The 23857-nt window shown below is 43.4% G+C and overlaps 1 protein-coding gene across 1 annotated transcript in view; it reads right to left on the bottom strand.

The window, feature by feature from the left end:
* The window catches only part of LOC124777398 (cadherin-86C-like), a 286282-nt gene that overhangs the window by 246867 nt on the left and 15558 nt on the right, over positions 1-23857 (bottom strand). The window contains exons 3-5 of the mRNA XM_047252795.1: positions 23457-23707; positions 11314-11397; positions 4274-4402 (exon numbers count right to left, since the gene is read on the bottom strand). Coding sequence (XP_047108751.1) covers positions 4274-4402; positions 11314-11397; positions 23457-23707 — 464 coding nt within the window. The remainder of the gene's footprint in view (positions 1-4273; positions 4403-11313; positions 11398-23456; positions 23708-23857) is intronic.

A 23857-nucleotide genomic window follows, 5' to 3' on the forward strand; every position in this document is an offset into this window, starting at 1 on the left:
GATTTTAATACCTACTCCGAACTTTTTTTTTGTTTCCTTTACTGCTTGCTCAATATACAGATTGAATAGCATCGGGGAGAGGCTACAACCCTGTCTCACTCCCTTCCCAACCACTGCTTCCCTTTCATGCCCCTCGACTCTTACAACTGCCATCTGGTTTCTGTACAAATTGTAAATAGCCTTTCGCTCCCTGTATTTTACCCCTGCCACCTTCAGAATTTGAAAGAGAGTATTCCAGTCAACATTATCAAACGCTTTCTCTAAGTCTACAAATGCTAGAAATGTAGGTTTCCCTTTCCTTAATCTAGCTTCTAAGATAAGTCGTAGGGTCAGTATTGCCTCACGTGTTCCAACATTTCTACGGAATCCAAACTGATCTTCCCCGAGACCAGCTTCTACCAATTTTTCCATTCGTCTGTAAAGAATTCGCGTTAGTATTTTGGAGCTGTGACTTATTAAACTGACAGTTCGGTAGTTTTCACATCTGTCAACACCTGCTTTCTTTGGGATTGGAATTACTACATTCTTCTTGAAGTCTGAGGGAATTTCGCCTGTCTCATACATCTTACTCACCAGATGGTAGAGTTTTGTTAGGCCTGGCTCCCCCAAGGCTGTCAGTAGTTCTAATGGGATGTTGTCTACTCCCGGGACCTTGTTTCGACTTAGGTCTTTCAGTGCTCTATCAAACTCTTCACGCAGTATCATATCTTCCATTTCATCTTCATCTACCTCCTCTTCCATTTCCATAATATTGTCTTCAGGAACATCGCCCCTGTATAGACCCTCTATATACTCCTTCCACCTTTCTGCTTTCCCTTCTTTGCTTAGAACTGGGTTTCCATCTGAGCCCTTGATATTCATGCAAGTGGTTCTCTTTTCTTCAAAGGTCTCTTTAATTTTCCTGTAGGCAGTATCTATCTTACCCCTCTTGAGATAAGCCTCTACATCCTTACATTTGTCCTGTAGCCATCGCTGCTTAGCCATTTTGAACTTCCCGTCGATCTCATTTTTGAGACGTTTGTATTCCTTTTTGCCTGCTTCACTTACTGAATTTTTATATTTTCTCCTTTCGTCAATTAAATTCAGTATGTATTCTGTCACCCAAGAAATTCTTCTAGCCCTCGTCTTTTTACCTACTTGATCGTCAGCTGCCTTCATTACTTCATCCCTCAAAGCTACCCATTCTTCTTCTACTGTATTTCTTTCCCCCATTCCTGTCAATTGTTCCCTTATGCTCTCCCTGAAACCTTGTACAACCTGTGGTTCTTTCAGTTTGTCCAGGTCCCATCTCCTTAAATTCCCACCTTTTTGCAGTTTCTTCAGTTTTAATCTACAGTTCATAACCAATAGATTGTGGTCAGAATCCACATCTGCCCCTCGAAATGTCTTACAATTTAAAATCTGGTTCCTAAATCTCTGTCTTACCCTTATATAATCTATCTGAAACCTTTTAGAATCTCCAGGCTTCTTCCATGTATACAACCTTCTTTCATGATTCTTGAACCAAGTGTTAGCTATGATTAAGTTATGCTCTGTGCAAAATTCTACCACGCGGGTTCCTCTTTCATTTCTTAGCCCCAATCCATATTCACCTACTACGTTTCCTTCTCTTCCTTTTCCTCCTGTCGAATTCCAGTCACCCATGACTATTAAATTTTCGTCTCCCTTCACTTCCTGAATAATTTCTTTTATTTCATCATACATTTCCTCAATTTCTTCATCATCTGCAGAGCTAGTTGGCATATAAACTTGTACTACTGTAGTAGGCGTGGGCTTCGTGTCTATCTTGGCCACAACAATGCGTTCTCTATGCTGTTTGTAGTAGCTTACCCGCACTCGCTATCAAGAGTTTATATGCGAACACCGAAATAACGTCACCGTCACCAACATAATCACTATAATGTCAATGAACACAAATAAAGGGGTTAGGACGCTGTACTTCCCCGATACGCTTTTATATGTAGGTGAAGTGTTCAGTAAAGGGAATATAGTGAATAAAAATGTTTTTTTTTTTATGTTGTGACGCTATATTAAATGTACTCCTATATGCAGATGAGCAAACCGTGGTTCCAGAGAATGAAAATGGACTTCAGTTGGGGGCCAATAAGTTGCAGCAGATGGACTCAGAATACACCATAAATCTGTCTGTAGATAAAACGAAAGTGATGGAATTTCAAAGCGCACAGCCTGTAAGATCGAAAGTAGCCTTGAATAACGAGTACCTGGAGCAAGTTGAACATTTTCAACGTTAAAGGTGTGACGACACATGTGAATATAATCATGATGTAGTCCAAAAATGAAATAAAGTTATTTCCAAGTGTGGAACTATTCTAAAAAATTTGCAGAAGAAAGTCAGGAAAGAAACCCGCTGAAGATTTACAAAAACATAGCAGTACCAACCCTTATTTATGGAAGTGCAGCATGGTTGACAACACAACACCAAGAAAGTTGAATGCAGGCTCAAGAAATGACGTTCCTAAGAAGAGTGCAAGGATGTACAAGAGAAGATAGGAAAAGAAAGAAAGAACATGTGGATCGGAGGGGTGGGGGGGGGGGATTTCCGGTAAAGGTATTCAATTATATGTCCACAGGAAGAAGAAATGTAGGAAGGACACACATAAAATAAACAAGAATTGCTTATTTTGTCGTACTATCACCCTTGTCTCCACAGGAAGTCTCTATTTCTCCCTTCTAAACTTCAACTGTAGCCTTTGATGTTTTACTTTAATTATTTATTATTAATTTACACTAATTTGTCTTTGATTTTCTGGGACGTTATTGGTCGCGCACTCTAGGCTAACCACCCCCGGCTGCACAGTTAGGCGTCACTGCCGCTCGCTGATGCCCAATAGAGTTAATATTGTGACCTCCGGGGGATGACTTGCGAGAACGAGCGCAAGGTTTTGAGACACAGCGGTACTATACGCACAAACTAAACTGGCGCTCGTAATTTTTCAAAGCAACCCTCTGTTACTATTCGAATTCCAAAAGGTGGAAAACGAAAGATGACGACAATGTAGAGACGAGATGAAGTTGGTATATTCTCACATCACATAGCGGTGTAGTAGAGAAAGTCCCTTCTTCCACTCTCTTAGTACCGTTGACGAGCATCTCATTGCAGAAAGTGATATGTGTCCAGTATAAACGGCAGAGAAGAATCTACCCAGCACGTTATAGATATGCTAGCCCCACCGAAGGGCCACTGAGGCCGCGGGTGTCTTGACACCTGTAGCACTCGATGTGAGTCTGGCGAGTGTTATATCGACCAAGCGCACTGGGTGGAGATTTTCAGAAGGTTTCGCCCAAGTCACACAAGTACATCCGCAGTGGCGGATTACAGCATTAGCGAATGATATGCAAAGATCATAAGTAGTGCCGATGGCTCTGAGAATCTGCGGTGAATGAGGCAGTGGAAGCAAGAGTGCGTGACGATTTAGTCATTCGGTTCAGAAGGTTCGCCCTGCATTCTGTGTGAAAAGATGCGTTAAAGCAAATTTATTACCAGTGTTCTCGGCTGGGAAGAGTTGAAGGTGGATTGGACATTGACAGCTGAGCGGAAATTTTCAAATGTCTCGCCACTATCAAGAATGCTTTAGCACAACACGTATAGATGTTAGGACACTATTTCGTGGACCAATGATAATTGGAAGACGCTAATACGGTCTAATGTCACATCCTGTATGCAGATAAAGATTGAGTAGCCATTTGCCAGACGGACATAGATGCTTATGATTAAAATTTTCTTACTGATGTGACTTGAAAATTGCATGACTCAAGGTTTCATAGTATTTTTTGGTGTTATTGTTGCTCACCTATCACGATTTTCTGACGAGCATTATGTAAACGGTTTAAATTTGAATTTATCGCACATAAATTGTTCAGTAGCAAGGACGGAATAGTCTAAAATTATAACTCAGTTTCCTTTGCTAGTATTGTTAAAGCATTGTTTACCGAACATTTTAGCAGCTGTCCTGGATTGCTGACTCATCCAGCTTGAACATGATCGAATAACTGCAGTCGTTTCTATAGCGTTAAATCTTGTGTATATTTCATCCTCCATCACCACTGACGAAATTAACCGCCCTACTGCACCAGACAAAACTGAAAAGTCTCATGGAAGCAATTCATCAGAAGTATACATTCACTCTGTGAAGCATTGCCGACAGTTTAACGTTGTATTAACTGTTTTCGTTCAACTTTTCTATTATTTGTATAGCTGTATGTCGTGACTTGATACCTTATAAAAGAGTAAACAAACACACACTGCACTCACCATTGCCATCACGGTTAGCATGTACATCGTCTGCTTCTCGAAGTCGAGTTCCCCAGCGAGTATGATATCCGCCTTGATGGTCGACGCAGACTCCAGAGAGGTATTCCCCAGGCTGAACAGTGGAGAGCCCTGCGGTAAAACAGGAATCCGTAGCTCTTGGTGCAAGTTATACTTCAGAAAACGTTCAACACTAACTCAATCATTTAGTTAGGTAGTGTGAAAAATTACTGACAACTTAGGACGAATAAATACATGTTTTACCAACTGACAATAAATTTGGAAATTCGTGGTAAGGTATTATGGGACGAAAGAGCTGAGGTCATCGGTCTCTAAGCTTGTGCACTACTTAATCTAACTTACGCTAAGGACGACCCACACACCCATGCCCGAGGGAGGACTCGCACCTCCGACGGGGGGAGCCGCGCGGTCCGTGACAAGGCGCCTGAGACCGCGCGGCTACCCTGCACGGCAACTAGCAATAAGAAAATGCCTCTGCATATATATTATTTGAATAATTACCGACCCGGAATCCCACCCTTACTAACGAAAACGTAGTAATTTTCAACTTATTTGTCAGCCTTTCCAAGTTAGTTGTAATTGGCCAGTCACAAATAGGACATAAGCAGTACATATCTTTAGTTTAAACATTGCGCATCGAAATACTCTCGACTGCAAGTGTAAGTGACGATCATTGGCGATAAGGAAGTGTTTGAAGCAAACAAAATCAATATTTTCTTCTAATAGAACAGCATAGTAATACGATCACAGTGAGGAGCCGAAACGAGCACTGGGTACATCGAGATTAGATGCCTCCTGGTGGCTTTAGGGGCACGCATTGTGGTCGTTATAATTAAACTGCCCGTGTTCCGAGCGCTACAGTGCGGGCAGTCGTTGCGCTCGTGGAGTATGCTGAAAATATAGTAGTTTCACTTTCTGCCACCAGGTGAATATACAGCGCTGCAAGCAGTCTGAATGTGAAATGTTTCTTGTTTTTGACGTCAGTATGTTGTTTATCGCTTTTCCAAAAACCGCTACGGTCGCAGGTTCGAATCCTGGCTCGGGAATGGATGTGTGTGATGTCCTTAGGTTAGTTTAAGTAGTTCTAAGTTCTAGGGGACTGATGACCTCAGCTGTTAAGGGGCTCCGGAACGCCCTATACTTGCAATGTTAAAATAACGCTTGTAAATTACATCTTTCCTCACAAAGTATTTGAGGTAGGAAGTTGAACTTTTTACAGATTATTTATTGGAATATGGGCTACAACTTAACACAGGGATTTTACAAAATTTTAGTTCAGTTATTAAAGATGATTTTTTTTCAATTGTAATGAAAATTCACAACATTTTTTTGCAATTTTTATTTATATATTCAAAAATATACAGTTTTTTGGAAAAAGGCTGTGTTAAATTATGCAGAAGGTACTGTGTAACATTTACTGAAAGTTTGAAACAAATATGTTTGGAAGATCCTTAGAAAACATGTAATTAGTATGAGAAAATAAAAGTTTTGGGAATCGAGCGACAAAGATTGGATTAACTTTTTAGTGCATTCCAGGTCCATAGGATGGATTATCTTCATCCTCTGCAAACTCCTCCTCCAGCTTCCTCTTGTTCCTCCTCCTGTTTACTCTTGCTTGTATTTCTAGACTCTTTACAGCCCTGTCTGCAGCCCGAAGGCGTTCTTTATCTAAAGCAAGCATCGCTCGTTGTTGTGTTCGTAGATTTTGCTACCATTTTCTTCAGTTGCAGTTACTGCAACACTGTTCCAAAAGGTGGTCATGTATGAACACTTATCACATTTCAGTTGTATTTCACTAGCAAGTCCTACGTGCTTTATTATGGAGAGTTCCAGACCAACTTCACTACAATGAATACATCTTACACAGTTTGAAAAAATTCCTTTGAGAACCGACATATCATATATTTCATTCACATCCGATTCGCCCATAAAACATTCATAGTTTTCACTCATTGAACCAAGCTTCTTCTGTGAAGTATTTTCTTTCCCACTTTGACTGCTATGGGCAGGTGTACTTGAGAGGTTAGGTTCACTCACTTGGTTATCGTCTTTATTGTTTACAGTAATAACACATACCTTTGGCTTTCCAACATTTCTCCTTTTCTTAAAAGCCTTCAGAGGATTTCTAATAACTTTACTTTTACTCATTATTATACTTCAACAAAACAGAGACTCAAGAAACAGAATTAATTACGAATATTTTCGAGATAACGACAGAGTAAATAAACATGAAACAATCGACAATCACACCAGCGATATATATTGAACCATCACAGGTTAGCCACAACACATACTTTATCTCACATCACTAAAATGTACCTGATGAACACGGACGTTAATAACAACACCATTTGACAGCAGTTTAACAGCGCCACAGTGGGTCACGCCCATGTAGAACACATTTCAAAAAAAATTTAAAAATAGTTGCAGTCTTCGGAATTCAATAAATTATATATCTATTAAAAGGTAATAGTCTGCAGATTCAGAAAACGCAAAAAAGTAAAAATTGAACTTTTCATGATTTTGAGCCTTTCCGGAGCCCCTTAAGTCCCATAGTGCTCAGAGCCATTTGAACACAAGGCCAAAATTGCGCTATAGTGGTTTGTGGACCATCATAGTGAACTCGCGTTGCCGTCTTGGGCACCAAATTCTCCTGATGTGAATACGAATAACACATCTGGAATGCTATCGGGTTGCAGCTCCACGCTCGCACACCACCTGCTCGTAATTTGCGGGAATTGCATCACCTGCGCCTAGACATCTGGTGTTGTCGAATGCATGCCACGCAGAATCGCTGCTGTATTGCGTTTCAAAAGTGCATCAGCACGCCATTAACCAGATGGTCATAATGTCTAGGCTCCTCAGTACAAATTTCGTCATGCAGCGAATTACAGTCGTCTGTTGAGCTTTGCAGCGAGTGGTCTGAAAATCGGAAGTTGTTGGAGATACACTCGCCGTCTACATCAGGATTCCCTTTCATGTTCTATCATCATCGTGATTCCTTTGCTGTGAAAAATTGCGAGCTGTGCAACGTCAACGCGATATTAATATATCGAGTTTCACTTGCCTAGAAGCGGGTGCTCTTCAAGGGGTCCAAGCAAACCGTAATTGTGCAGGGAAATATCTGGACTGAGTGAAAGTTACAAGAAGAGTTCTCATTGGTGCCTACTAGAAGTTTCAGTCCCAAGCAGCGAATGATGATGAACATGTGCGTAAATATCGCCATTATAATCAGTTTTTTTTTGTTTACTGCTGGATAAATGGGTATTTCATACTTCTCCATCCATTGCAGTCTTCAAATATAGGTTTTCCTGCGTATTTTATATCAAGTAATTCTCATATTCAAATACGTTGTTGCCTAGAGTTTCATATCTTGAGCCACTGAGCAAGAAAACTTATTTAGGAAGTCATTTGTTGTAAATGACTTTCATGTTATGTATCAGTTCGTGAGTTGGACGCATTCGTATGACTCAAAGACTCTGTAGTCCATGGTATCATCTGCTAAAATAGCGTTATCTTCGGTTGAGTAGTGAAACGCTTGTCTCTAAGCTATATTTTGAACGTTACGCATAGTCAGCCAATCAGGTTAGTTGCCGTCGAGTTTCGAGTTCGATAGGGCCATGTGAGCAGTCACTACTACTCGTGGTCTCCACCTGAAGCGGTTAACATCGTTCTGCCTACCGACGATTTGTAAGGTTTATACATTTTCCCTGTTTATTACTGACTTGAGCATTTCGATTTCGAAACTACGGTGTCCAGCATTATTGGTGACATCGCTTTTTTGCTTGCTATGCACTGGCGTAATTCTGTGTTACGTGATTTTTCAGGAACAACTGCGAGAAATGGTTTACAATTGTGTGTCCGTGAGCAAGGCTGGTCTTTGAGTGGTTCGAGACTTTGTTTGAACATGCGAAGATCAACATCTATATTTCATCGAGTCATCTGCAACTATCGGTCGTCTTTCACATTATTTTCTCAGTTTCTAAACGGTATTACGGGGATTGACTTTTTGTGAATGTGTGGTACTGTACATGACCCGTTAGGGGAAATTCATGTATATTATATATTATTCAAGAGGTTTCGTCTCTACTTTCTGAATAATAACTGCAGTCAGTTGAAATTCTCTAGCAAGTATTTTCCTCCCGAAGTCGTTTCTCAATCCTACGATCTCTAATAATAACGTGCGAGCTACGTTTATTGATGTTAGTACAATGTGCGTAGACAAAATATTTAAATTGAACTGCCTTCGGCAGAATTAATGTTACTATAATCTTCTTTCAACAGACACAGTATTTTGGAATTTATGTACGATTTTCAGACAAATAACGTGGTTACAGGTCATAGAGAACTTCGACACCTGTTGCAGCAGTGAATATTTCGAGATATTGCTTTCAAAAGTACTTCCTATGAGGAGAGATACATTTACATTGATTAGTTGTATTAGAACAGTTGAGGATGTTCGTTGCTGTTTATCTTCATTTACTTTATGTTAAAGTTCCCTTTGTTGTTCCATTGCGCTCTGGAAGTTTGCTCATTACTTCACATTTCATTAAAATCTAACAGACCTCATTGTTGTTCATTCGTGGGTCAAATTTCTTGCTAAGGGGAATGTTTTCATGGCGTTAATACCGGATTTATAACTTGATATTCAATCACAGGTAAAAGCGTTAGAGGTAGAGGGCACCATTCAACTTTAGTCCACCTCCAGTTAGTCTGACTGTATGTCAAACACAGCCACGAGAAACTGTCGCAACAGTCGCAATGATGTTCCCAACACTCGTCGTACTTCTTGTATCTTTATTTTGCCTGTCTTCTCTAATCACCGTCAACACATTCACTATCCTTTGGATAACTCCCAGTTTATTTAATAGTTTGCGCGTTTAACGTCCATGCCAGACCATAGGACAGAACTGGTGCAGCGGACCAGTGCAGGTCTCCTTGCCATATACACACATCGAAAAAAGTTTTGCATCACCCCGGTTCCCAGAACTCCTGAAGATAAGCATTGATTATGGATATTGTATCACAGACACAGTCCCCTTGACTGCTCAGAGATGTCACTAAGCCGACCGAAGTGGACGTGCGGTTAAAGGCGCTGCAGTCTGGAACCGCAAGACCGCTACGGTCGCAGGTTCGAATCCTGCCTCGGGCATGGATGTTTGTGATATCCTTAGGTTAGTTAGGTTTAACTAGTTCTAAGTTCTAGGGGACTAATGACCTCAGCAGTTGAGTCCCATAGTGCTCAGAGCCATTTGAACCATTTAGCCATTAGATGTCACTAAACCAGCCCAAAGATGTAAGCAACCGTGCATGAGCAGCACCTATTAGATGTAAGGGGTCCGACAGTCGATCAGTTCCAGTCATTCCACCAGGAAGGAGGTACACAGCTTGTGTTGTCTGTAGTTCATCCATGCCTGGACGGTCAATACCGCGGTTCGATCGCGTCCGCATTGTTACTTTGTGCCAGGAAGGGCTCTCAACAAGGAAAGTGTCCAGGCGTTTCGGAGTGAACCAAAGCGATGTTGTTCGGACGTGGAGGAGATAAAGAGAGACAGGAACTGTTGATGACACGCCTCACTCAGGCCGCCCAAGGACTACTACTGCTGTGGATGACGCTACCTACGGATTATGGCTCGGAGGAGCCCCGACAGCGACGCCATCATTTTGAATAATGCTTTTTGTACAGCCACAGGACGTCGTGTTACCACTCAAACTGTATGCAGTAGGCTGCATGATGCGCAACTTCACTCCAGACGTCCATGGTAGGTCCATCTTTGCAACCACGACACCATGCAACGCGTACAGACGGGCCCAGCGACATGCTGAATAGAGCGATCAGGATTGGCATCACGTTCTCTTCACCGATGAGTGTCGCGTATTCCTTCAACCAGACAATCGTCGGAGACGTGTTTGGAGGCAACCCGGTCAGGCTGAACGCCTTAGACACACTATCCAGCGAGTGCAGCAAGGTGGAGGTTCACTGCTGTTTTGGGGTGGCACTATGTGGGGCCGAAATACGTCGCTGGTGGTCATGGAAAGCACCGTAACGGCTGTACGATACGTGAATGCCATCCTCCGACTGATAGTGCAACCATATCGGCAGCATATTGGCGAGGCATTCGCCTCCATGGACGACAATTTGCGCCCCCATCGTGCACATCTTGTGAACGACTTCCTTCGACATAACATCGCCACCCAGCATGTTCTCCAGACATGAACCCTATCGAACATGCCTGGGATAATAAATGAAAAGCACCAGTTTGCTTTTGTTCTACAATATTACTTTTATTGTTAACCGGTTTTCGGCTTACAAGGCCATCTTCAGACATATGAAGATGGTCTTGTAAGCCGAAAACAGGTTAACAATAAAAGTAATATTATAGAACAAAAGCAAACTGGTGCTTTTCATTTATTATAATGTTGTTCTACCAAGAACCGATGGAAGATTCTGTTAATATGATGCCTGGGATAGATTGAAAAGGGCTGTTTATGGACGACGTGACACACCAACCACTTTGAGAGATCTACGCCGAATCGCCGTTGATGAGTGGGACAATCTGGACCAACTGTGCCTTGATGAACTTTTGGTTAGTATGCTACGACGAATAGAGGCATGCATCAATGCAAGAGGACGTCCTACTGGGTATTAGAGGTACCGATGTGTACAGCAATCTGGACCACCACCTCTGAAGGTCTCGCTGTATGGTGGTACAACATGCAATGTGTGGTTCCCATGAGCAGTAAGAAGGGTGAAAATGGTGTTAACGTTGATCTATATTCCAATTTTCTGTACAGGTGATGTTTTTAAAACTTTTTTTGATATGTGTAAGTTCCCACATATTTACCATTTCTCCTTCAATTTCCAGTCACCGATTGTTTGATTGTAACACAGAAACATTCACTGATTTTTTGCAGTTATCTGTGAAGCCTATACTCGTACTTGTTTAAGTGAGGTTTTCCATCCTACGTACATATCTACAGTGATAACTATGCATATACAATATGTAGTATCTGATATTTACCCATATCTCCAGCACCGGATGGATTTTCCATTTAGGGTGATTCGTTACGAGGACGTATTCGATCGCCGTTCCTGGCTTGGTGTCCTGTAACACACAACAATACAAAGAAAACTAGCAAAAGTGAATTATATTCTACTATATAAAAATAAAATAATTTACATCCTAAGAAATGATGAAACACGAGCCCATCATCCAATTCCAGAACTCACTCCCCTCTACAAGTCCTAAAAGCTTGTAATGGGGATTTCCGAAACACTCTGTAGGTGCTCCAAGACCTGTCTTACTTTTATAACGCTAAAGCCTTAAATGCTGACGCCCCTCAAAAACCATTCGAGCAATACAAAAGAGGTATCAGGTAACTGCTGTATCACTAGTTCGAAAAATGCCTTCTTTTGATTTTCTTATGATTTCCAATCGTTCAGCAATGAGTAAGAAGAGTCGGTCTTACGAGTATATAAATTCACGAGACAGAAGTCTGGGATAAGTTAGACTGAGAGAGATAGTTTGATTTAGTTAAATTTTTTGCATGTTTTGTGGAAAAATTTATAACACAACGACATACGAGGGTTGCAACTTAAATAGCAGCAACTATTTATTCACAACCGATACAAGAGAATTACATGTTTGCACCTGTTACCGTCCTCCAAAGTAGTCATCAGAGTTGTATAGAACCCATTGCCAGCGATGTCGAAGGCGTAGTATACCGTTAGCAGAGCCCATTCTGTTGATGGTGCGAATGGAGCGGTCTAAAGTTACGATGATTCTCGTGTACGACTGTGATGGTGTTATGCTAACGAATTACGTTCCTCCACGGCAGACCGTCAGTGCACAGTATTACTGTTCGCTTTTGGAGCATCACCTGCGACCAGCTTTGCGAAAGAAGCGTCGACCCTTTCTGCGCAACCCAGCCATCATTTTGCACGACAATGCGCGGGCGCATACAGCGCAAGCTGTGGCTGCTCCGTTCGGTCGATGGGACTGGGAAATACTGTACCATCCACCGTACTCCCCATACTTTGATTTGATTCCGAAGATGAAGTAACGACTTCGTGGCATTCGCTTCAGAACTGTTCCACAGATTCGACAGGCAGTAGACCGCTCCATTCACACCATCAACAGAACAGGCTCTGCTAACGGTAGACTACGCCTTCCACATCGCTGGGAATGGGCTCTACACAACGCTGGTGACTACTTTGAAGGACAGTAAAAGGTGCAAACTTGTAACTCTTTTGCCGGCCGTAGTGGCCGAGCGGTTCTAGGCGCTACAGTCTGGAACCGCGCGACCGCTACGGTCGCAGGTTCGAGTCCTGCCTCGGGCATGGATGTGTGTGATGTCTTTCGGTTAGTTAGGTTTAAGTAGTTCAGAGTTCTAGGAGACTGATGACCTCAGAAGTTAAGTCCCATAGTGATCAGAGCCATATTTGTAACTCTTTTGTATCGATTGTGAATAAATAGTTGCCACTATTTAAGTTGCAACCCTCGTATATACCGTCTACTCTGAAATTCCATTTATGGATTAGAAGACTTTGTCACGCAGAAATGATTACGTTTTTAAACTGCCAGCATCTACAATTCAATTTTTTTGGGCTGGTATATTTTGCCCCTTTCTGTAAAAGAGAAAGGTAAAGTTGTGAATAATTTTCTCGCCTCCACACCCACCCTCACTCCTCGGGGGTAAAAGCAGCCACAGACGAGGGATGTCCAGAAAGTAAGTTCCGATCGGTCGCGAAATGGAAACGACTATGAAAATCCGATAAAGCTTTGCACAGATGTGTTGGGCAGTGTCTCTAGTACGATCCTAGATAGAATCACGTCGCTCTTCTCATTTCTGAGCTCACAGTGTGCGCGTAAAGATGTCTAGAAAATAGTGTCTCCCGCCAAGTACGAGGGCCTGGTGAGAAATTTCGCCTTAAGCTATGCACTCAATATTACATAACTGTCGTGCGGTTTCTTCTTCAGGACAAGCCGCATTCTGCAGGGGAAATGAAGATGCTGCTGCATCGTTTTCAGTTGGAAATGTTTGATTACCCACAATACAGCCCGTACTTGTCTCCTTCATCTCTGCTCACATGAACCGCTGGCTATGAAGACAACATTTTGGCACAGACAACGAGCTGTAGGCCAGCGCAGAGAATTGGCGGAAGGTACTCGCGGCTGCCTTTTATGACGAAGGTAATGGAAAGCTGGTACAACGCTACGACAAATGTCTACGTCCGAAGAGCGACTACGTAGAGAAATAGCTGGAAGGTGTAGGTAACTGTTACAAATAAAACATTTCTGATTTTCACTGTGATTTCCATTTCGCTATCAATCGGAATTTACTTTCTGGACAGCCTTCGTACACCTCTTAGGTAGACTGTACAGGAGTGACCGGCACTCTTTTATTTGTGGTAGGGGGCAACTGACTGAAGAGTCGGGTTAGGGAGAGCGGGGTGCATAGACAGCATATTTCTGAACGCCTGAAGGCACTTCTACCAAAATTGGCACACGTATCTACATCTACATCTATACTCCGCAAGTAACCTTACAGTATGTGGAGGCGTGTACTTTACAGTCGCAAATGGTTCGTGGGAAGAACGACTGCTGGTAAGCCTCTGTGTTCGTTCGAATCTCTCTAATTTTATGTTCATGGTCTTTTCTCGAGATGAAGAAACATTCTTGGCTGCAGGGTTTTAATTATTGTTTATTTTCCAATATTGGTGAATAAATAATACAACTCCGCAACCAAGACTGTTTCTTCATCGTATATAACTGATTACTGCACCGTCCCTGCCATGAGTTGGAAAAAGTTTTCCCGAGATATATGTAAGATGAAGCAATATGTGAGTTATCAATTCTAGGAACGTTCGCTGCCGGAACTTTAGTACACTACTGGCCATTAAAGTTGCTACACTACGAAGATGACGTGCTACAAACGCGAAATTTAACCGACAGGAAGAAGATGCTGTGATATGCAAATAATTAACATTTCAGAACATTCACACAAGGTTGGCGCCGGTGGTGACACCTACAATGTGCTGACATGAGGAAAGTTTCCAATCGATTTCTCATACACAAACAGCAGTTGACCGGCGTTGCCTGGTGAAACGTTGTTGAGATGGCTCGTGTAAGGAGGAGGAATGCTTACCATCACGTTTCCGACTTTGATAAAGGTCGGATTGTAGCCTATCACGATTGCGGTTTATCATATCGCGACATTGCTCCTCGCGTTGGTCGAGATCCGATGACTGTTAGCAGAATATGAAATCGATGGGTTCAGGAGGGTAATACGGGACGCCGTGCTGGATCTCAACGGCCTCGTATCATTAGCAGTCGAGATGACAGGCATCTTATCCTCATGGCTGTAACGGATCGTGCAGCCACGTCTCGATCCCTGAGTCAACAGATGGGGACGTTTGCAAGACAACAACCATCTACACGAACAGTTCGACGACGTTTGCAACAGCATGGACTATCAGCTCGGAGATCATGGCTGCGGTTACCCTTGACGCTGCAACACAGACAGGAGCGCCTGCGATTGTGTACTCAACGACGAACCTGGGTGCAAGAATGGCAAAACGTCATTTTTTCGGATGAATCCAGGTTCTGTTTACAGCATCATGATGGCCGCATCCATGTTTGGCGACATCGTGGTAAACGCACATTGGAAGCGTGTATTCGTCATCGCCATACTGCCGTATCACCCGGCGTGATGGTATGGTGTGCCATTGGTTACACGTCTCGGCCATCTCTTGTTCGCATTGACGGCACTTTGAGCAGTGGACGCTACATTTCAAATGTGTTACGACCCATGGCTCTACCCTTCATTCGATCCCTGAGAAACCCTACATTTCAGAAGGATAATGCAGGTCCTGTACGTTCCTTTCTGGATACAGAAAATGTTCGACTGCTGCCCTGGCCAGCACATTCTCCAAACCTCTCACCAACTGAAAACGTGTGGTCAATGGTGGCCGAGCAACTGGCTCGTCACGATACACCAGTCACTACTCTTGATGAACTGTGGTATCGTGTTGAAGCTACATGGGCTGCTGTACCTGTACACGCCATGCAAGCTCTGTTTGACTCAATGCCCAGGCGCTTCAAGGCCTTTATTACGGCCAGAGGTGGTTGTTCTCGGTACTGATTTCTCAGGATCTATGCACCCAAATCGGGTGAAAATGTAATCACATGTTAATCCTAGTATAATATATTTGTCCAATGAATAGCCGTTTATCATGTGCATTTCTTCTTGGTGTAGCAATTTTAATGGCCAGTAGTGTAATTACAACTCTGCAACCAAGACTGTTTCTTCATCGTATATTACTAGTTACTGTACCGTCCCTGCCATGAGTTGGAAAAAGTTTTCCCGAGATATATGTAGGAGGAAGCAATGCGTTAGTTAACTCTTGTAGGAACGTCTGCTCTCGGAATCTTAATAGCAAATCCCACCGTGATGCAGTACGCCTCTCTTGCAGCGTCTGCTACTGGATTTGGCTGAGCATCTCCGTGACACTTTCGCGCTTGTTAAATGAACCTGTAACGAAACGCGCTGTTCTTCACTTTTATATGGAAAAAATTACTTACATATACATACTTACACACATACACACACACACACACACACACACACACACACACACACACACACACACACACACAATCGCACGCATGCACACGTGAATTCAGTCCACAACCGTTCTTAGAGCCACTTATGTTTTCTTGTATCAGCGCTTCAACTTATACAAACATGATCTGTGAACCATTTCTAATACGATAGCGGCAACCATGCAATTAGGTTTTATGTGTGTCATCAAATGGTGTAGTGAAAAATTATGATGTAAATGGATTATATACTAATACAACCAGAAAGGGAAAATATATTAACACAAAAAACGTAGACACCAACATCAAGGACCATTGAAAGAAAACGTATAACACTGCATGTGAATCTGACCGACATCTAGAATTACTCTATACCACGACATAAAAACTGCGGGTTATTCAATTTGATTCATGAGTGTGGTGAGGGATTCATTGACACAGAATGTTCAGGGGTGAGTGCAGTAGATCAGTTTAACCCCTATGGTTAAAGGTTTGACGGTGAAAAGGCATAACATATAAGCATAAGTCAGGAGCGCCTGGGACAAATTCAACCACATTTAGTATAATTAGGTGAACTGCACAAACAAAATAGTGGAGGCTATTTTTGCCCCTGGTGTTATAGCTATTAACGGAACTATTGTGCTACACAATGAAAGGAATAAAATCGAAATTTTGCTTATTATAATGCAGATTTTAAAAAAACGACAGAAAGATATCACCAGCTGAGTTTCTCCAAAACTGAGATAAAAAATGTGCAACAGCTCTGGCCAGATGAATGCAAGGCTATTTACAGTACTTTTATTGCTAGCGGTTAAATTATGAAATGAAAACGAGTAACTTCGCTAGGCTGCTTGGACTTCACTCTCGGACTCTACTTGTTTTATTGCCGATTGTGCTGTTGACAACTCTCGGTTGCTAAATGTTTCTCGAAGTGAGTAGACTTTCGTTACTCCATCGACTGACAATAAGTTTTCATTCTTGTGAATTACAGTGACGGAAATGGAAAGTGTTACACCACGAACACCTTCACCGAATGCTGTTCGTGCCCGTCAAATTCAATGATAAAAGTTCATCCTTAAGCGAGCTTATTTTCAGTATTTTCATTATATAAAACCATTACTAGAGATGAAGAACAGTGGGTGTGTCTAAAATTAGTGGATCTTTTCAGGTGGAGCTCGCATCACAAGACGCCCAGATGACGTGCACTTCTAGCTTATAGCCATCTTTCAGATTTCGAAGAACTGTCACGAGGTACATGGCAGAGTGACTATCAACAATAAGTGTAGCGACCAGAAAACTATGGATTTAATACTAATATCGATAATCGAATATTTTTATATATCACATGACATGGGAGCGTTATATCGATAGATCGCACAGGTAGTTGACTTTAGGGGAATAAGTGCAGACCGAGTGATGGTGAGATGTACTGAGGACGTAAAATTTCGATAAAAGGACATCCGCAACTGAGTCATATCTCGGTTTCACGCACGGCTGTCACCTGCCCGCAGACTGTGTTCAGTGTGCGGCGGCCATGCGCCTCACGATTCTTGTACTCCTGAAGATGGGCTTATAATCGTCCGATCAGGTCTTTATTGAACGGATAAAACTATTTACAACTGAAGCAGTTTGTTATCTGATTCAACGACTCAGAACAGATGTGTGGCAAGAAGTGTAAATACCGGGCTTCCAGAAGGACCACACCACGAGGAGATCGTAGGATTGTTGACGAAGCGACGGATGACAACAGCTGAAATCTGGTCAGAAATTACAGGGAGAGTGTTACCAGTGTGCGGCTGGTCCCGGCGGAGGTTCGAGTCCTCCCGCGGGCATGGGAGTGTGTGTTTGTCCTTAGGATAATTTAGGTTAAGTAGTGTGTAAGGTTGACTGATGACCTTAGGAGTTAAGTCCCATAAGATTTCACACACATTTGAACATTTTGTTACGAGCAATCGACGGGAGCGCGATACTGTAAGCTGGGTCGAGTTCCCATGCATCGTTTAGAGGTGACACCATACCGGAGAAAACAGAGTTGCATGATGCAGAGCCAGAGTCAGCTGGGATATTATATGGGATTCTGTGGTGTTCAGTGATGAGTTTCGCTTCTGTTTGGTCAGTTGGACGTCAACGTGTTCGTAGACGACCTGCTGGAAGGTCACAGGAACCAACGATTATCAAGACCCACACCATTCCAATTCCTGCAAAGCTAGTGTGGGATATGACAACTGGACTGATCCGTTAATATCGCACACGCATGTGGTCGGAGTGGTAAGCTCTGTCGTCATACCGCTTATGAGCAGGGTACGAAATGCTGTATTCCAGCTGGACGCCACCGTGGATGCCAACGTGTCTGCGTGTCCGTAGACGACCTGCTGGAAGATCACAGAAAGCAGCGATCATCAGCTCTGTTGTCATACCATTTATAAGAAGGGTACGAAGTTGTGTATTCCAACTGGATCATAAGAGCTTCCATGCTGCAGTTCAGAACACATATGTCTTGATCGACCTTCCAGATTTGTCACTCATAGGATATGTCTGCCATGGGAAGGCATATATACTATCCGATCAAAAGTATCCGGACACTTAAATGTTAATTAGTATTGGGTGTGCCCACTGTTAGCCTTTATGACGGCTTGACTGCTTGGGACACTTTCAGTGAGGTGTCTGAATGTCTGTGGAGGAACGGCAGCCCGCTGTTGCTCAAGAGACGGATCCAGACAAGGTAATAATGTTGGACGCTGGGGTATAGAGCGAAACCGATGTTCTAACTCATCCGAGATGTGTTCAATAGGGGTTTAGGTCGGGAGTCTGGGCAGGCAAGTCAATTTCAGAAATTTTATTATCTATGAATCGTTTCCTCACAGGGTGGATTTTCATATTGATACAATCATCGTCTCTGCACTGTTCCTTTACTATATGCCACGCACAGTGCAGTCAAATGTGTTCAGATCCGTCCACATTTAGCATTTCCTGAAGCGCAGTAAGGAAACCACATACTAACTGCGAGGAACACAATCTCCTCTGTATTTCACTGTTGACACTACACATGATGGCAGGTTTCATTCTCCAACTTCTCGTCTAACCCAAAACCTTATGTCGGATTGCTTGATTCATGACTCCAAATCAGACTTTTACACTCATCCACTGTCCAGTGGCATCGGTCTTGGCACTACCTAAAGTGTTATTGCTTCCAGCTGACAATACAATACTCTTTGCTTTCTCTAGTACTGGCAGGTCCGCTTAACGTGACGTCTAGTGGTCGATTCCGCATTACTTTTGTTCTGATAGTGTACCCTTTCATACCAGCCTCCAGTCTGCAACCTCCATGAAATGACACAGCACGTGTTTTGGCATGACAAGAAATTCCCGAAGGTGAGATTCAGAGGATGTTTGCTCTCATGCGGCGACGAATACAAGAGTATATTTAAGTGTGTGGGAGTCCTACCTTGAATTTATGTTGGAGTTCCGAATGGAATAAAAGTGTGGGATTCTTACCTTGTATTTACACTGAAGCGCCAAAGAAACTGGTACAGGCACACGTATTCAAATACAGAGATAGGTAAAAGGCAGAATATGCCGCTGCAGTTGGCAACCCCTATATAAGACAACAAGTGTCTGGCGCAGTTGTTAGATCAGGTACTGCTGCTACAATGGCAGGTTGTCAAGACTTCAGTGAGTTTGAACGTGGTGTTGCAGTCGGGGCAAGAGCGTTGGGACACAGCATCTCCAAAGTAGCGACGAAGTGGGGATTTTTCTGTACGACTTTCTCACGAGTGTACTGTGAATATCAGGAAGACGACAACTGAAGAGAATCGTTCAACGTGACAGAAGTGCAACCCTCCCGCAAACTACTGCAGATTTGAATGCTGGGCCATCAGCATGTGTCAGCATCTGAACCATTCAACGAAACATCATCGATATGGGCTTTCGGAGCCGAAGGTCCACTTGTGTACCCTTGATGACTGCACGAAACATAGCTTTACGCCTCACCTGGGGCCGTCAGTACTGACATTGGACTGTTGATGACTGGGATCATGTTGCCTGGTCTGACCAGTCTCGTTTCAAATTATGTCGCGTTGATGGATGTGAATCCTGCATGTCAGCAGGGGACTGTTCAAGCTAATGGAGGCTCTTAATGGTGAGGGGTGTGTGCTGTTGGAGTAATATGGGACTTCTGATACGTCTAGATACGACTCTGACAGGTGACACGTACGTTAGCATCCTGTTTGATCACCTGCATCCATCCATGTCCATTATGCGTTCCGACGGAGTTGGGCAATTGCAGCAGGACAATGCGACGCTCCACGCGCCCAGAATTGCTACAGAGTGGCTCCAGGAACACTCTTCCAAGTTTAAAGACTTCCCTTGACCACGAAACTCCCAAGACATGAACATTGTTGAGAATATCTGGGATGCCTTGCAACGTGCTGTTCAGAAGAGACCTGCATCCCCTCGTACTCTTACGGATTTATGGACAGCCCTGCAGGATTCGTTGAGTCACTTCCCTCGAGCACTACTGCAGACGTTAGTCGAGTCCATGCCACGTTGTGTTGCGGCACTTCTGCTTGCTTGTGGTGGTCCTACACGATATTAAGCAGGAGTACCAGTTTCTTTGGCTCTTCAGTGTATGTTGGTCTTCCGAATGGAGTAAAGCCGTCGGCACACGGACCGTGCTGTCGAACGCTAACGGTTAGCGTGCCAAGTTCTACGTGCTGCTGAACACTCAGGAACGATGAGACTTGCGCATAAGGTACGTGGGCCCCAGCGTGGTATACGCGATCGCAACGCACTCCAGCTGCAGTTGAGGGATGTGTCTAGTTCGTAAATCACACTGTTTACTCAACGGGCGCGCGTAAAATTCCCACGTTAGCTCTATCAAAACACACATTTCCTCCATCGTCCACGAAAAGGAAAGTACCATGTCCAATCATTAAGGACACAGGCTTATAAAAGTTCCATTACAAACAGTGCGGTACAAATTCGGAGTACTTCTCCGCATAAGATAAACATTATTTCATCATTCCCACATTTTAGTAAAACCCCAACGTCAGTCTTACTTGATCACTGTTCCTACCCAGAAGCAGAATCTTTGCAACATGTGAATTAGCAAGCGTAAAAGAAAAAGGAGCAAAATATCTTTATACAAGTAGTGTAAGCTGTCCTGTAGATTAAGCCAATCGGACAAAGTCACTACTCTAAAAAAGGTGAACTTATATTTACATAACATCAAATATTATAGCATATACTTATATTAAACTAATAATAAAGTATCAGAACCTAATAAAAACGCGAATGTTAGGAAAAAAAATTTCGTGATGTTGGTTCGCGAACCACCACCTCATCAAAGACCTCTGTAGTGGACAGCGACGCTACTCATCACACTTTTTTGGTCGTTATTGATCGTTGTGTTTGGTCGTTGCGGACGTCGCAAGACATTTCGGTGGTTGATCCTTCCACTCAGTTTTTTATTACAGAGGCCAACCGACTCTCTGACCGAACACGCTGAGCTACCGTGACGGCAAGTAAACCAAACAACACTCGCCTTGTATCTAATCATATCATGTTACCCCCTGCTGAAAACGTTAATCGTAGATTATATTACTAATTGAAATTTAATTATAATAAATTGTACCAAGAACAATGCGTTTTGGGTGGATCTTCAGTGTGTCGCTACCTTCAAATAACCTACTCTCATAATACGTCAGTTGCAATAATTCTTTTGCCACGAATGTGATGTTTCTCATTATTTTAATGGAATGAATCACACAGTTAACAACGGGTTTTCCAGTGATTCTCAATTTGCTGGTGCTTAGAAAGAAAAGGCATATATATATATATATATATATATATATATATATATATATATATATATATATATATATAAAGGTACGGCCAAACTCTCAGGAAACATTCCTCACACACAAAGAAAGAAAATGTGGTATGTGGACATGTATCCGGAAACGCTTACATCCATGTTAGAGCTCATTTTATTACTTCTCTTCAAATCACATTAATCATGGAATGGAAACACACAGCAACAGAACGTACTAGCGTGACTTCAAACACTTTGTTACAGGAAATGTTCAAAATGTCCTCCGTTAGCGAGGATACATGCATCCACCCTCCGTCGCATGGAATCCCCGATGCGCTGATACAACCCTGGAGAATGGCGTATTGTATCACAGCCGTCCACAATACGAGCACGAAGAGTCTCTACATTTGGTACCGGGGTTGCGTAGACAAGAGCTTTCAAATGCCCACATAAATGAAAGTCAAGAGGGTTGAGGTCAGGAGAGCGTGGAGGCCATGGAATTGGTCCGCCTCTACCAATCCATCGGTCACCGAATCTGTTGTTGAGAAGCGTACGAACACTTCGATTGAAATGTGCAGGAGCTCTATCGTGCATGAACCACATGTTGTGTCGTACTTGTAAAGGCACGCGTTCTAGCAGCACAGGTAGAGTATCCCGTATAAAATCATGATAACGTGTTCCATTGAGCGTAGGTGGAAGAAACTAAAATGAGCTCTAACATGGAAATTAAGCGTTTCCGGACACCTGTCCACATAACATCTTTATTTCTGTGTGAGGAATGTTTCCTGAAAGTTTGGCCGTACCTTTTTGTAACACCCTGTATATCGGCTGGAATTGAATGCCAATATGGCGCCTCACAACTCTGTACCGTGTGACGTAGGTGGCGTTGTGACATCTCATTGGTCGACGCTCAGACGCACGCTCCGAATATCTGACAAGCCAGATATTGCTCTGCACGTTCGGAAAGACTCCCGAACGTGCTGTTCCACGCTATGACGTCAGAAACTCGGCACGCTCAACGTTCGGATGCACGGTCCGTGTGCCGACGGCTGAAGAGTACAATCGTTTGATATCCGGTACGTGGTGAACATCTCTACAAATATTGCCAAATAAAGTGTAGTGTCGGTAGCTGGACCGACACCGTGATGTTGATTGCTGAAAAGGAATGCTAAACTAACGCTGTGGCCGATAGTGCACGAACGGCAATAAGCAGACGGGCGTGAAGTCTGGAACATAAAAACTTATGAATGAATAAGAAGAAAAGTATGTAGATGCTTTTTACTTAACTTTTAATAATTCCTTGGAATACATCTCTCTTGATTACTCGTAAGCTATAGGCACTGATACAAATGGCGCCTTGCTAGTTCGTTGCCATTAACTTAGCTGATGGCTATTCTGTCTCTCGGCTAATGAGAGAGAAAGGCTTAGTACAACTGGGCGATAGCTAGGTTCGCGTACAACTGGGCGGTAGCTTGGTTCTCGTACAACTGGGGCGAGTCCTCTCTCGTATCACGAGACCTGCCTTGGTGGTGGCGCTAGGTCTGCGATCACAGTGGCGACACGCGGGTCCGACATGTACTACATGGACCGCGGCCGATTTAAGCTACCACCTAGCAAGTGTGGTGTCTGGCGGTGACACCACATAAAGTATTGGTGCTTGATGGTGTATAACTGTCAGTTTTCTAGGCTCGTGCAGCTCAGTATGGATGAAGCTGAATAGAGAAGTAGGCATGCGGTGGGGCGTACGCACCTCGGGCACCATGACGAGCGTGGGCACGTGCGGGAAGATGGTTTGGAGCGGCGTGGTGGCGTTGGTGGCGCGCACGCTGGACGGCACGGTGGTGGCGTCTCCCGTGGTGTCGCGCACGCGCAGTCGCAGCTCGTAGATGCGCCCCGCCTCCAGCGGCCGCGCCAGCACCACGTTGGCGCGGCACGCCTTGTCGGCGCACGTGCACGGCACGTCCTCGGCGCGCAGCACTGGGTCACTGCCCTCCGCGGGCGCTGCAACACACCACATCATCTTCTGACCACTATATAAGAAAACAAGAGTAGTGCAAGTAGGAGAAATGCAGATTTGTCCATTAGCTGCTTTACTGAAAACCTTAAGCATCAACCGGTTTCAATCATTAACCATCATCAACAGATATCTCT

Source organism: Schistocerca piceifrons, chromosome 1, assembly GCF_021461385.2.
Source record: "Schistocerca piceifrons isolate TAMUIC-IGC-003096 chromosome 1, iqSchPice1.1, whole genome shotgun sequence".
Classification (NCBI taxonomy): Eukaryota; Metazoa; Arthropoda; class Insecta; order Orthoptera; family Acrididae; genus Schistocerca; species Schistocerca piceifrons.